The sequence below is a fragment of the Ambystoma mexicanum genome, chromosome 4p, assembly GCF_040938575.1.
Source record: "Ambystoma mexicanum isolate Mex_15411 chromosome 4p, UKY_AmexF1_1, whole genome shotgun sequence".
NCBI lineage: Eukaryota > Metazoa > Chordata > Amphibia > Caudata > Ambystomatidae > Ambystoma > Ambystoma mexicanum.
In genome coordinates, this window is record NC_090927.1 from 259,537,186 (window position 1) to 259,553,574 (window position 16,389).

Sequence of the window (16,389 nt, forward strand, 5' to 3'; positions counted from 1 at the left end):
TGTTTGCACCGCACATCATGAGCAATAGACTTGGGGCAGTGGTGACTTGTCCATAATGGGTATCGGGGCGCTCACCTGCCAAGCCCACCCATTAAAAACCCTGATAGGTCCCTCGGCTATAGCAAGCAGCTGAGGACACCCACCTGGACTTGTTTTGTTACTGAAATCTGGTTTCTCTTGGCTTGGAGTATCCCAGCCAGTGCATGTCCAATGATTAATGCTAGGCCTGAAACGTTTAGCCTCCACAGGCTTGCATGGTCCATGTCCATGTCCATGTCCATTGGGCATCCTGACTGGTTTACCTTGGGCATCCTGACTGGTTTACCGCAGACCGAAATGTTTGGTGTGCATCTGCATATCCCAACACGTATAGATGGCCCGAAGCAATGAGTTAATAGTGCTTCGACTTCACCACACCTGTTTGGATCCAGAACGGAGAGTCGCTGGATAACAATCGGTGACGAGCAGTCCTGTGCCTATCGTTAATTGCGGTGTACCTTTGTTGTTGGACTTACTCTTGTGCCTAGTGTCATTCTTAATGTGTTGATGTTTTGTGACTGTGGATCTTATGTCCGCTCACCTTCCTATGTCCTGTCTTGGATGTGATCTATTGGTTCCTACCTGCAACCTCCTTGCTTTTACACTTTCCCTCCTCCATCCCACTTGGCACTTATACAACCTGTGAATATCAGCTAGTACAGTTACCAAGCAACTGCATTTCACAGACGTCACGTGTATAAATCTATGACAGATAGCAGGACAAAACGTTACCTACGAAAAGGTTGGTCAGCACCATTTCTCTCTTTTGGGGACTCTGAGGTCATCCATGTCAGATTATGGCACATCACTACCTGTTGTGACATCAGCGCAAAAGCCATACGATGTTTCTCGTTTTTCATGCATGCTATGAAATTGGCCCATTTTCTTTTTTGAAGTGGAAGAACAACCAAACAGAACTCCAAGAAGGAGCATAGGCCATGTTGCTAGATCGACAATGATTTAGACACTAGATGGAACTGGAGAAATGCCTGCTCTATAACACTTTCATGGGTATTGGGCATTCTTTTCTAAATCTGGCCACCTCCTAAGCAGCACAACTGCTATGTGTGCACAATTATTGAATCCTGATCATGAATCATTTTATTTTGAAATATTGAAGTAATTGCCAGTGGAATCTAGGAACAAACATGTTAAACAACAAAAAAATAGTTAATGGCTCAGAAAATGAGCCCTAGTTGCCTCATTTCCCACTGCCTCGGATGGTGCCATAGCCCCGGTTTCAAAGACTTGACTGATGGCTGCAGCACACGTTCTACTACAATCTAAGGCAAAGACGGTCGTTTCAACGTATGTACATGCAATTATCAAGTCCAAAAAATGTAGCAAGTTACGTTTAAACATTACGTATTTTAACAGAACATTCCCTGACCTTGTGAGGCATCGTTCATGTTGAAATGGATTTTCAGAATCCACTCTGTGAACATATTCTGAAAGGCCACCCAATTCTGATTATTTGGGGGGAAAAACACAAATGCCCAGCCAAACTCTTTCTGGGTAGTTTGCCCGAGCAGCAAGGCGTAGACTTTGAAGAGTTGGGAAGGGTTCTGTTGAGCACAAACTGATCACTCTTAATAATACTAATTGGGTAGAATGTATGCAAATACAAATATGTATTTATTATTACACTAAACATACACTACTATTATATGCACATTCACTTTTGGGGTGCTCTTGCGACAGAGCACCAACTTTTGAACACTGTTAAAACGACCATAGCTACTGTTTTGTTGCAAAGCAAGAAAATAAAGAACAAGGTAAGAACCAAATTGGAGAACTAATAAGAAAATAAAGGGTTTTAAAATGCCATACACATCCTTAACATTTTTTTTTAAAAGGCACTACTCATTAAAAGTCCATGGGTGGTCATTGCCAGTGACGCTAAATTGGCCTCGCCTTGCGATTTCTGCAGTTATTACTGCTTGGACTCCAGTCCTCGGGATGACTCGAGGTTTGGGCAAGTAGTCCTGCAGAATCATTTTGGTTACCCTAGCCAGTTCTACGTCCACCTTCATTCTTCAGTGTTCGAATACTTGATAATCTCCCACACGTTTGGCGAAGGGGGTAGGGGCAGGATCTTGGTGGTAGGGTGATGCTCACCATAGCGATTAATGTATTTCTGATCCATAAACCCCCTTCCATCAGTCAGGTACAGTGGAAGAGGACTGGGGGGGGGTGAGAGGGACACCTGGGGGGGTGGTCGAATGCACCCGAGTGTGTGGACACATCAACATTTAGTGACTTTCTTAATGCAACGGGGAAAAAAAATGGCCACAAGTATGAAGGAAGAGGAATGGGGAAACTACGGACTAGGAGTGCAATAGGAATAAAGCAGTTGTTATGGTGAGTAACTTTTACTATTTGAAGTTTCAATTTGTAGATTCATTTACATGTGGTGTTGTGCTCCTGGTAGTGACACTCCCACCCCCTTTTGAGGACGGGAAAATCCGGGGAAAGAGGGCGTGGGGGGGAAATGGTTCCCCCTATTCCCAAGATTCTAATAACCTTTATTGGCTACATGGGGATTAAACTGTGCGAGAACTTGAAAATGCATAAAAGAATGACTGGCGTGGTTTCTGACCCTCTGTATGCACAGTATTTGTTGGAAATGAAAGAACAGTGGGAAGTCCAACCCCGGAGCAGAGGATATCAATCAGGATTGATGTGAGAGGGGGCTTCCAATTACAGAACTGGAGAGAAGCGCAATCCTCCTGGGGGGTGGCAGTAGATGCAGAGCATGCAGCAGGGGTGGCAAGCCTGACCGCGGCCATGCCCCTAGAATTCTGAACTGGGAGTCGGGACGGCCTGGCCGAAATAAACTTTATGAAACTGAAACCACAGAACAACCATTGTGCTGAGAGACTGGCCACGGAGTGACAGACAGCCTGCCAGCTCTTCCCAAATCAGAGGAGCAAGAACATGTTTCAGAAGTGGAAACGCGAAGGCTGAACTCTCAGGAGCACTGCCAAGATAGCAGAAGTGTGCGGTTGCTCCGGGGAATCTGGAGAGTGGTGGTGAGACCGCACAAGACTCAAGTTGGGGATGATAGGCCAACCCCACAGCCGGATGAGAGAAGGACAACCCCATGGTGGGGGTGAAAGAACCCAGTTGCAAACCCCCCCCCATTCCACCAAGGCGGGATGAGACAACCAAGGCTTGCCCCCTCACCCCTAGGTGGGGTGAGAGAAAATCCAGGACCTCGCACCCCACCCCCCAGGTGGCGTGAGAGAATACAGACCCTCCAAGGCAGGGCGAGAGAGGCGACCATCTCAGCCTGGCTGAGAGCGATCAGAATCCAAGGCAGGGGAGAGATACTGGACTCCATGGTGTGCTGTGAGAACACAAAAATCCAACACGCGGTACAAGCAACAAACTGCCTCGAAGATGACCATGCCCGGATCCTTCCCAGTAGACCATAACCGGGACACTCTCCCAGAAAAGGGGGGGGGTGCTAGAACCAGTTAAGACACTTATCAGACTTGACTGAACTTTGCTAGAGCATAGAATTGAAATCCCGGGGTGTGAAAAGCCTTCACTCCCTGGCTGGGGATGGACATGTCGTTTAAAGGCCCGCAGCCCGAGCTGAGGCCCTTGTGGGCTGTTAAACGCCATGTCCGCCCTCCCTCCCTCCAGCCGGGGCATGAAAGCTACATTCAGACCACTGGATCAACTTCATTAAGGGCGGGATCCTTAGGAAGGAAAACATACCTGGGTGGTGTTGGGAGGGCGGGGGGCAGGTGGGGTCAGAAACTAGCCACCTTTTATGTGCAAGGGCCAAGGACCTGATTGTATCTTTTTTTAAATTTTATATGTTTTGTTGTAAGTGGTTGCAACAGAATCTAGGTTAATGCATGCTTTCGGATAGAAGGCATTCTCATTTTTTTCTAACAACCTTCTGACCAGTGCCCTTTGACAGGTTTATTTTATAGAATAGGCGCAAGATCTTAGACCAAGGGCAGCTGGTAATAAAGGAAGGTCCGTCACAATGCCACCTTGTCAGTCTCCTCACTCTGATCTACCACAAATGCCACTTTTCACTTTCTCACTTGCTCCTAATGAAGGGGAGAAATCCGTTTGAAAAATATGATGGACCATTGGTGACGTGACACAACCTTTTATGCCTTCTCCGTGATTACAAAATGCCTTCTCAGTGATTGAAAAATTGCAACTTTTTTCCCATCTGTAATAATTTGTTTTTGTGAGCAACTATTGCAAATAAAAATGCTGTGGTGCACCATATCAAAGCCATTGGTATTTGTTTTTCTGTTGTATCTGTTGCACAGGTACGAATGGCTGGATCCAAGTATCAAAAAAACAGAATGGTCTCGGGAAGAGGAGGAAAAACTACTGCATCTGGCCAAGTTAATGCCCACCCAGTGGAGGACCATAGCACCAATTATTGGGAGGACAGCAGCTCAGTGTTTGGAGCATTACGAATTTCTGCTGTAAGTATATTTGTTTTTTCTAAGTTTTAAATTTGGAGCACAAGCTTAAGGGCTAACCAGTGAATGCACAATAAAACTATACATTACAATAATGTGGAAAAGTAATCACTTCATTTTGAGATTAAGTAATTGAAACTCTGGAACAGCTTGCAGTGGCGGCTACTTTCCATGAAACCAGTTACACTTCACTGCTATTTATAGCCAATCCTTCCTGCAAGTATTCCTCCCCCCGCCCCTCGCATTTTTTTCTCTCGGCAGAGGAAATTGAGACAATGGTGATATTTGCATTTACAGGTTGAGAACGAACATTAAATGGCTAAATTGCAAGAGGGCATTTTCAAAGTAAGGAAACTACATGATTTAACGAGTAGTAGTTTTGGCAATTTATTTTTTTGTATTTTGAAGAATAGGAGTGATTGAGAGTTTTGTGTTTGTTTTATGCATACAAATTTATGGAATGGACTACTGAAAGCCATATTTGAAATCGTACCCCAAATAGGAATGGTAAGAATAATGTGTCTGTATTGAAAAAGGCATAACACAGTAAAGGTATGTGTTCTGCCCTCCCACCCCTTTTAATTTATCCAAGGGTCTTGAGGGGATTCTGTTTGGATAGCCCGCTAGAGCCAAACACACTTTCAACAGGAGGCAGGCGCGCAACAAAACTTACATTTCGGGGAAGGGCTTCAAATGTTAGGAAAGGTGCTAACTACAGAGCCGGCGGAGGAAGGGGGCAACCTATTTGTGTGGGGGTATCTAATTTCTTTACACACTCTAAGTAGACTATTCTAGTGCAGCTTCAATGTTACAAGCAGTTAACTTTCTCCGTTAAGTCTGAAAGCACCCACTTAAGGACTGCTGTGAGAATCGGAGGCCTCCTCCATTTGTCTAAAAATGTATGCATATGAATGCAGGTGCCAATGGTGAAATGCTCCACGTTAGTAATTGCAAGGCCTTTGTTAACAACGAAACACAGGCTCTGTTTGACATCTGTTCAGTTCGGCCGCAGCTCCAAGCAACTGGCAGGGGGAGGCAAGAGAGTGCTGCACCATACCGTAATTTTATCATATCACTAGATGGCAACAATGTTGTCTTTACAAGCCATGGGACAACTGATGAGAACACTCAGGGTCTGGCCACAAGTCTTAGGGATTCCTATTCTGTGTTAGGGTCTCAAGGTCACAGGACATTTTCTCGGGTACACCCCTAATCCCTTGCAATACAAGTGGAAATTGTTAATTTCAGTTGGATGCTCCCAGTTAACCAATTAAATATGGCGGACGTGGAGAGTGTCCACAAGCACTGTAATCCATATGGGCTATGGAAGATGAGGACATCCACTTGTCGGTGTCACGTGCTATTATTGGGGGCCGCACTGTGACAGGAATTTCAGCCACAGCTATGAGATTAAACAACAGATGTATGCTTCTGAAGAATTGCCTCTGTGTTTAAATACTTTACAGGAATGTGCATACAATTTGGTGCAGGTGAACAGCTGTGGGTGGACGTGATGCCCTATTCCACTCCATACTGCTAGCCTACACTCAGTCACTACTCACCTATGTTGATGTAGTGGTAATTTTTTCAGCAGTCTGGCTTACACCTAGCAACTACAATTTCATAGTGAAGCAAATTAGATACATATCTTCTGTCAATAAGAACTACTGAGTTCTAATACCATCTTCACCACTTGGCTACACTGCGTGTTTCTGGGAACATTTGTTTTGTGTCTCCTTTATTTTCACTGATTGGGAAAAAACAGCTGAGAAATGGCTAAATGAAGGGGTTAAGAGTATTTAAAAAAGGAAAATGGATATATAAATTTCAAATGGATTGTGTCCTCCCACGTATTCCTCATCTTATGATAATTATCCTTCCAGCTTCAGCTGCTTTGGATTTTTTGCGACAAGGGGCGCTGTGTGTTGTCGAGTCAATGTCCCTCGAGTGCCTCTGTTCGAATGTCGACGTCATCCTCAGTATAAGTAGCGCACGCAGCGCTCGTTGGCTTCAGTTCTGTTTTTCCGAGCTAACGCTTCGCAGAATTACGGCACGCTTCGGTTCTTCTGTGAACTTCGATAGTTATTTTCGATCTACGAAAAAATCCCCCCTCCCCTTGTTGGCTCCATCAACGCCTAAGACGGCCTTCAAGAAGTGCCAAGACTGTCGATCGAAGAGTCGATCACCGACCCCCCACCCCACTACATATGTCTGTGGTGTCTTGGTACCGGTCACCGTACCTCAGACTGTAACTCTTGTCAGGCGATGACCGAAAAGGCTCTAAGGGAGCATAAAGGAAAATTGGCGGTGGGGAGGTTGCCTTCGAAGTCTCCTTCGGAGAGCTCAAAGAGAAAACCGATCAGTCGAGGGATTCTCCTTGATGAAAAAATCTAAACGGTCTCGATTGAGAAGTCGATCACGCTGTTCTTCTTCTTCAAAGAAGGCCAAGAAACTGTGTCACAGGTCACCTTCAACCTCTAGTGATTCCTCGGCTGAGGTAATCCAATGTCCACCTAAGTCTGACTCCCCAGCAAAATGGGATGCGTTTCATAATGAAATGCTAAAAATCTTCGAGAATGCGGCCCAACCCTTTCAAAGGACAAGCAGAAAGGCTATGCCCCCGTCGATCTGCATAAAGACAACAAAGGGAAGTCGAAAACTAAATCTTCGAAACCGAGCCATAAGCCGGTACTGCATCGAGGAACATCTTGATCCGACGAGAAATCGTCGAGGGCTTCGACAAGTCAGGAATCCAGTCCATCTGTAATGGTTTGAGTAGCCACCTTGAACACAGGTATTACCTTTATTCCCCACTCTAGTGGTTATGCAACAAAACAGATTCTTTTTTAGCCCTATCTCAGACACTCCTCATGCCCCTTGGATCCCTCTCCCCTGAGCTAGCAATGAGCAAAGAACCAGGCCGGTGTACGGGAAATATATTGGTATTTATTTAAATTAAAAGTAATAGAAATGAGCATGAAAAACACCACTTTATCCGTGGCACAACACAATCAACTTCTCTCAGCATAAATAAATCGCAAAAGTGAGTTAAAAACACAATCGCAATTCTTCACTTTCTGCAAATTTCACTTCACAAAATAATTACACTTCTCAATAACGAAGGCACATCATGTAATGTTGTGCGATTTTGATTTGGCTGAGAGCACCGTTATTCGCAGGTTTGCGTGGTTGCGCAAGTCTGGTTTTGCTCCGGATGTACAGACCCGTCTTCTGAACATGTCCTTTGATGGCTCTCATTTGTTTGGCAGCAAGGCTGACTAGACCATTGAGAGGTTGCAGACCTCCAAAGCTGCTGCTGTATCCTTGAGCGCCGCTGTGCGTCATCCTCTGCCTTTTCGTCCTATGGGACAACAGTGGAGGGGGGGTTCCTTTCGTTACTGCTCCTCTTTTAGTGGGATGAGAGGAGCCGCCAATCAAAGGGGTCAACGTAACAGTACCTGTGGTGGTCGGGGAAATAGAGGTGTCAAAGCCGCTCAAGCAGCTGCCTCTTTGCCTTCAGGCGCTGCCGCAGCTGCTCCAGAACAGCTGAGGCCATGTTCCATTGTTAGTCGGTTGGGGGCAGACTGTCTCGGCATCTAGAAGAATGGCAAGCTATTACTTCGGATGTGTGGGTTCTGGATACAATGGCCCATGGCTACTGCCTTCCCTTCCTAAAGCGGCCTCACGACAATCCACTGCTGACTCTCTCTCTTTGAAGCTTCCGGATCTGCTCCTTGTGCAGGAAATATTGACTCTGCTGGAGACAGGTGCAACAGAACTAGTGCCTGTAGCGGAGAGGAACAATGGATGGTATTCCCCATGTTTTTTTTATTCTAAAGAAAGACGGGGGAATGGGGTTCTAAGACGAGACCCATCTTGGACTTGCGTTGGTTGAACAAACTCCTCAGGAAGGACAAGTTCAAGATGGTCACTCTTTCTCAGGTCCTTCAGGCCCTTCGACTTCAAGATTGGTTGGTGTCTCTGGACCTACAGGATGCTTAGTTTCATGTGCCGATTCTTCCAAAGCACACAAAGTACCTGAGGTTTGCGGTTGGCAGCTGGCACTTTCAGTTTCGAATCCTGCCATTCGGATCGACCTAAGCCCCAAGGGTCTTCACCAAGCTAATGGTGGTGGTGGCAGCGTATCTCAGGCGAGGGGGGGGGGATTCACTTCTACCCCTACCTGGACGACTGGCTGACCCGAACGCGTTCTCCTGAGCAAGCTATGGATCATCTCGGCCTCACCTGCCACTCCCTCTACAAGCTGGGCTTCTCCCTCAATTTCAAGAAGTCGCATCTGACACCTTCTCAACAGCTCCAGTACATCGGGGCTGTGTTGGACACGTCCCTGGGAAAGTGCTCGTCTCCCAAGGTAAGGGCTCATCACATTTTACAGATGGTGGACACATTTCAAGATGCCCAGCAGCTTCCGGCTTTAGAATTCTTAAGGTTGTTCGGCCTCATGGCATCCTGCATTTTTCTGGTGCCAGAGGCCAGACTGAGGATGAGATCCCTGCAATGGGTTCTCAAGATGCAGTGGTCCCAATTCTCTATTTTCAAGCGCTCGTCTGAAAGTTCTTATTTTATGTTTCCCAATTTCTAAAAGGGCTCACAAATGTGTTCCCGCCGTCCCCTTTTCAGTTGCCAGTTGGGATCTGAATTTGGTCTTGAAATTCCTGATGGGCTCTCGATTTGACCCTCTGCACTCTTGTCCTTTGAGACTGTTGTCTTTCTTAGTTGCAGTTACATCTGCTCGCAGAGTGCGTCAATTGCAGGCACTTTCATCTAAGCCATCTGTTAGGCAGAATTGCATGCAGTACCCTCTGGGACCACCACATACAATTAGGACTACAGGTGTAAGCAAAAACCAACTTTTGGTATAAGTCTGTAGTACACAGTCTGTGGTAGCGAGCTGAGTAGCCAGGCTTATCTCAAGAGGGAATGTGAGCAGTACAAGAGGTTACACAGAGGTCTTACAATCACAGTGCTTCAAGTAAACACTTATACTCGAGGATTCTTGGTAAAACACTTATTAATTTATTACACAATCATTTAGAAAACATTCACTAGAAGGAGGCAACTTAATATTATACACACACACACTTCAATATCAAATCCATAGGTTTCTGAAAAAATTAGGCTCCCCCTGAAATATGAGCAAAATGGCATTTCAGTTACTTTCAATGGAAGTAAAAAGGCACAAGTTAGCAGAATAGATCACAAATACTTTCTTAGGCAGTGCAAATAGTTTTAGTTCACTATAGGACTCGATTCAGTTCAATAGGCCCAGGCCAAAGTCAATGGACTAGTGTCTTGGATAGGAAAGAGCAGTTCTTGAGTAAACGGTAAAGTCTTTGCCAAAGTTCTAGTTTGTACGAAAAAAGAATCGTATGTTGGGTCACAAGCTGATTAGGCCTGCAAGTTAGGAAAGTTTCACAAAATTTCACTGCGAGAGAGGCGTTCCCTCAATCAGGTTGCACTGTACCTTAGTATGAAGCAAAAGATGCAGCTGAAGACGTTGGTTCCTGGCAGTTCATGCAGATCGCACTGTTCCTGAGCCTCAGTCTTGGGGACAAGAGGGAGGACGTCGGGACTCCTGCACTGCACGGGATCGTCAGAAAACGCTGACAAAATGGACTCCCTTCAGTTCGAGTAGCTGTAATTCAAGCACACAAGCTGGTATCCTTCCCCCTGGTTAATCCTAACAATCTCTGAGAATGGTATCCAGGTGGCTTACGAGTTGATTGGTCCCACCAACTCAAAGGAAGAAGTCGTCCTTGAACGGGCTTCTCTGACTAGATGAACTTGGCAATTCGGACCTGCAGCAGGGCTTCACCGGCAAACCAACGGTCCAGGAATTGCAGCAGCCATCCTCTTCCAGCTCGTCTTCGGTTCTTTAGTTCCAGTAGTCGACTCTGCTTTCCAGTCCAGGAGACTTGCCTTTTAAACAGTTTTCTCCCATTCATTTGACTGCTACATGAGTTTCTAGGCACAGGTAACCCCTCCAGTGCACTATAGAAAGATAGTGTGTGCTGGGTCTAAGAATTTAAAAAGACTAGTAAAGTCAATTTAACCCTACATTCTCTGGCAAACAGTAGTTTATCCCAGATAAGGTATTTAAACCTTTGGGAAGTCTTAAAAAGACATCCCTGTTTCACTGCACTGAGGGTGCTGTGTAACACACATGAAAAGATGCCTATGGAGTTATCTTAAAACTCCATAATCAAAGAACACAAACATACATCAAAATACATGGAAGAGTGGGAAAAAAGGCTTGCACTCTTTCCAGGTAAATAATATCAAGTCGTCAAAATCCAGCAAAGTTGCTGGGGGTCTCTAAGGTGAAGGGAATTGGCACATTTTTGAGAATTCTGCTTAACACCCACCACCCTTTACTGTGTTCCACAAGGATATGGTTGTACTGGGGGTACGTCTATCCTTCCCACATAAGGTAGTGTCTGAGTTTCATTTAAGGCAGAAAGTGGTACTTCCTGCTTTCTATCCTCCTCATCCTGGTAAGGAAGAGGAGCAACTCCATAGGTTGGACCATAGGAGAGCTTTGAGCTTTTATATTTGTAGGATGTCCAGGCTCAGAGTGGACAACCAACTCTTTGTGGGGTACGCTGGACACAGATTGGGCCAGGCTGTTACCAAACAGACCTTGTCCAGGTGGATTATCCTCACCATTACTGAATGTTACAGATTGGCGGGCAAGGACCCTCCTGAGGGGTTGCGCGCTCACTCGACAAGGGGCGTGGCTACTTCCTCAACCCTGCAACGGGGAGTTCCTCTTAGGAATATTTGTGATGCAGCGACATGGGCTTCTATCCACACCTTTGTCAAACATTACTACCTGGATACGCTCCATGGTCAGGATATGGCCATTGGTAAGGTGTTACTTTATTCTGCCATCTGATTGGGTATTCTAAATTCTTCTCCCTCTTCCTTTCTCTGGTACTGCTTTGGGAGTCTGTCAAAGATGTGGAATACGTTGGAGGACACAATCCATTTGAAGAACAAGTTACTTACCAACTGGTAACGTTCGTTCGACTGGATGTTCCTCCAGCGTATTCCACATTGCCCTCCCAGCCTGCCCCGCTGGAGAATTTCCTATGCTATTGCAGCTTGCGTTCCCTCAGGGCTATGTGCAGTCAAGCAGGCATTGTGTACGAGCATGTCACACGTTATAGAGGAAAAAACATAAACTGAGTCTACGGGCGCCGTGCATCCTATTGATAACAACCGGTGACGTCGCCCTCGACGGAAGCCTTCGAGGGACATCGACTCGACGCTGGACGCCCTCTGCCAAAAATGTTTTGAAGCAGCACAGCTGTGGACATTATATGTCAAAGATGTGGAATACGTTGGAGGAACATCCAGTCAAAAGAATGTTACCAGTTGGTAAGTAACTTGTTCTTCTCTGTAACGGATCTTTGATTCCACTTTCTTTTGTAAATTAAAATGCTTTTTATCCATTGGTAATGACAGGTAGGCCCCTTTCCCCTTGGCTCTTTAATTTTACTTGAAAAACAACAATCCTGCCATTCATGTGAAAGGGACTTCTGTTTGGGGCCTTTAAATGCACCCCACACATCAAGGGTTACAATGAAAAAGCATATGAAGTAGACTCCTTCGCTGACACTGTCTGCGTCAGAGCCGTCGACGCTGACAATCGACTTTGAAGTCGTTGTCAACTATTACTTCAAAATTGTCGAAGGCAGTGGTAACCCAGGAAAAGGTTTTCAAACTTTTGCCCAAGATTTCTTTTTTTTTAAGTCTTTAACTTCCATCTATGAAGATAATAAACCTTCATATGATAACAAACCACCATTTGTATTACAATATGGCACCCCTAATGTGCCAGATGAATTTATCTCAAGAGTCTATATTAAAAGACTTATATGATAACCTTCAGTCGGCCAGTGGTTTAGATACCTCTCCCGAACTGGAATTTGGCAAACCAGATCTACTGACCACACTGGCTCCTCATATAGGAAACTGATGAGTAAGGTGATAGGGTTTTGAGGTTGAAGCAGGCTTAGTCCTTCTTTTGAGCAGGATGACCGGACAGATATTTTGGATCAGGGTCCCCAAAAAGATCCAATTTTGCTCACCTGGACTCAGTCCTGGCGCCGCTGGCGCTACGCTCATTTAGGTGTTACATGGTCCATTAACTTGGCTCTGAGAGGCTGAGCCATTCTGTTCAGGGTGTGGCCTGGAACTACTTTACCTGAGAGAAGGGATACGGAGAAGAGGACTATTTTCTTGGAACTACTTGCAAGGCTATTTAAACCGCACCCAACAATCTGAACACGCTTCGTGTTATTCTGCACTCCTGCAGCGTAACGCTCACCGTGTCAGTTCAGTTCTTGCTTCCTTCTGCCACGTCCGTCCAGAGTCTTCCATCCATCGGCACCTGCGAACAGAGAATAACAGGAGTTATTTAAGCATCGAAGGCCTCACCTGCAGTACATCCAGATTTTATCTCCTGCTTTCCCACGGACCGCCGCATCTGCAGAACAGAACGAAAAGTACCTTCTCGGGTAGCTACTCACCTGATCGGCCCGCTCGAGGAACTTCATCGGACAGTTCTTCATTCACTCAGCAGCACGCCGCAGCTCGACACCCCCACACGGATCTTCTATTCTTCTTCCTGGAATCGCGCCGTACCTGCTGAACAGAAAGACAAGCAGTTTAGTTGCACGTAGCAAAGGAAAGCTACAGAGGCGAACATTTGCGCACCCAGCACAGCGCCATACTTACCGGCAGGAAATCCTGAGCATCACTGTCAGGAGGGTCATCCATCATCCGAAGGTCGCTTAACGCTGCACCTGTAAGACAATAACGGACATTAGTTATCTTGAACAGTAAGACTTAAAGGCAGTCATTCCTAGGAGTTATTGCAATAGACTTACCTGCTTACTCCCAGGCCTTCTACTTTAGCAACCTCCTTCGGATCAGTGACGTAACTCGATCCAGGAAAGACTGTGAACTGCGCCCCTGCCAGAGTGTGCAGGATGGAGAGCTCGCCCATTAAAAAACCGAGGTGAGCCAGGAGAAGTGAAGGAAAGATCGGAAGGAGGTGAAACCACTGACCAGCTCCCTTCGGTAGCTAATATCTTGTTTTGACTTGCAGGCTAACATCTGAAGCAAGGAATAGGGAGACGCAAGCTAGCATCTCCAGCCAAGCAGAGCAGCATCAGAACAGACAACCTACGCCCAATGAGCACGCCCCCGTGGAGACCAGGTGAGCGTGACACATACCCATCCATCCATCCCTCCCTCCTGATAGGGATAAGAGAGTGGATACCTGGGTGAGAAAAATATTTACTGCTGGCAGTATGGTATTCAAGTCAACTAACGCAACTTGTACCTTGTCAATGTTTACATTTACCGTGTGGGACTGCGTAGCTATGGCGGCTGACCACATCCTGGAAAGGGCAATCAAGGATGGTAAGAAAGCAACGGGTGAATGCCTCCAGTCAGGTCTGGATGCTGCAGACCGCATCAGCAGATCCATGGCAACTAGCACAGTGTTACACAGATTTGTGTGGTTGAGGAAGTCTGGAATTGCACCAGATGTGCAGTCTAGACTTCTCAACATACTCTTTGATGGCTGGAGGCTGTTTGGCAACAAGGCTGATAGTTTAGAAAATCTGCAGACCTCGAAAGCGGTGGCTAAATCCCTTAGGGCCGCCATTAGACAGCCTCAACATCCCTATTCCAGTTCATCTTCTTGGAGGGGTAAGTACATTCGATTCTATTCCTCAATTGGAAGAGGAAGAGAACAAGCCGGTCAAAGAGGTCAGAGAAGATTCCCTCGTGGTGGACGAGGAAGAGGTGCTAAGTCAACCCAAGCAGCAGCAGTTTTACCCTCAGCTGCCGCTTCAGCCATCACGGAAAGGAACAAGGGTTGGTATTCCCCATACTTTCTGATTCCCAAAAAGAACGGAGGCTTGAGACCCATCTTGGATTGATGAAAGTTCCTCAGGAAGGACAAGTTCAAGATGGTTACCCTTTCCCAAATACTTCAAGCTCTCCAACTCCAGGATTAGAGGATTTCATTGGACCCTCAGGATGCTTACTTTCAAGTGCCTATCCATCCTAAACACAAACTACCTGAGGTTCGCGGTTCTCATTATCCGTTTTGAATTCTGCCGTTCGGGCTGACCTCCGCCCCAAGGGTTTTCACCAAATTGATGGTGGTGGTGGCAGCAAGTCTCAAGAGGGAGGGAATCGCATCTACCCCTACCTAGACAATCGGTTGATCAGGGCACGTTCACCCGAACACATCTCCGCTTAACCTGCCACTCTCTTCACAGTCTGGGCTTCTCCCTCAATTACAAGAAGTCCCACATACCATCTCGAAGACTTCAATTTATTAGAGCAGTCCTGGATGCTTCCTCGGGGAAAGCCTCGCCACCCGGGATGAGAGCTCAACATAATCTGCAGATGGTCGCCAAATTTCATAGTGCCCAGGATCTTCTGGTCTTTGATTTGTTTGAGGTTGCTCGGTCTCATGGCATCCTGCATTTTTCTGGTGCTAGAGGCCCGCCTCGGAATGCAATCCCTCCAATGGGCTCTCGGGACTCAATGGTCCCAATTCTCAGGCTGAATGTCAGACCACCTGAAGGTTCCGAGCAGAGTCTCTCGGGACCTTCTGTAGTGAGCTTGCAATGACAACATTCTTAAGGGAGAATCTTTTTTGCAGCCATGGCATGAGATAACTGTAGTGACGGACGCTTCACTCACTGGGCAGGGAGCCCACGCCAACGACCTGACAATCAGTAGTTGTTGGTCTCCATCGGAGTCCACACCACACATTAACCTCTTGGATTTGAGGGCAATCAGACTAGCGCTGAATGCCTTCCTGCCATCTGTACGAAGAAAGAACTTCCTGATAATGATGGACAATGCAGTGGCCATGGGGTAGGGCCACTACCACTGTGCAGAGAAGCAATGCAGCTCTGGTTCTGGGCAATTCAAGAAGGAATCTCCATCAGCCGTTCACCTAGCCGGAGAGGACAACACAGTGGCGGATGCTCTGAGCAGGCGGAGCACAGTCTCCCACAAGTGGTAACTAGTTCAGGAATTCCTTCAAGAGATCTTACCCTTTGGGGAACCACTCAAGTGGATCTGTTCGCGACCAGTGTCAACTGGAAGTGTGAACTGTTCTTCTCCAGGGAATTTCCCCCAAGAGGAGCTCTAGGGGATGCATTCGTAGTGGACTGGGAATTTCTACTCCTGTACGCGTTTCCTGCAGTCCCCGTCATTCCTCATGTGATCAGGAGTTTGAGAAAGTTCAGTGAACCCATGATCCTAATTGCCCCGGATTGGGTCAGGAGGATGTGGGACATGTCCATCTGCCCTCCAATACGTCTTCCAAAAGAGGAGGGTTGGGTTCTCCATCCAGAGGTCAAGACTCTCAACCTTCACGCATGGTTTCTGAGCGGTTGAGATGCAAGGATTGGGTCCTCCCAGATGACGTCCCGAAAGCCAACAACTAAATCTTTGTACATCTGCTGTTGGAACAAGTTCAGTGGCTGGTGCAGGGATAAGAATTTGGATCCCTTTCTATGTGACACACCTATGGGTTTTTCTTTTTTGTTACATTTGGCGAATCTGGGGCTCCAGATTGGAACAATTAAAGGTTACCAGGCGGCGCTATCTATTTTCAAGCGCTCTTCAGAGGAGGATTCATATTTTAAAATCCCTCTGAACTAATGTATTTCCACCAGTTCCATTCAAAGTCCCTGTATGGAATCTTAACCTGGTGTTTTAACATTTCTAACATGCATTCCTTTTGAGCCTATACACTCATGCCCTTTAAGACTGTTATCCTATTAGCAAAACTGTTTTGCTAATTGCAATAACGTCAGCCCGCAGGGTA

General features: G+C 46.4%; 1 protein-coding gene across 1 annotated transcript in view; it reads left to right on the top strand.

Moving 5' to 3' along the window:
• Positions 1 to 16,389, top strand: part of CDC5L (cell division cycle 5 like) — a 472,644-nt gene that overhangs the window by 75,365 nt on the left and 380,890 nt on the right. The window contains exon 3 of the mRNA XM_069605787.1: positions 4,341 to 4,502. Coding sequence (XP_069461888.1) covers positions 4,341 to 4,502 — 162 coding nt within the window. The remainder of the gene's footprint in view (positions 1 to 4,340; positions 4,503 to 16,389) is intronic.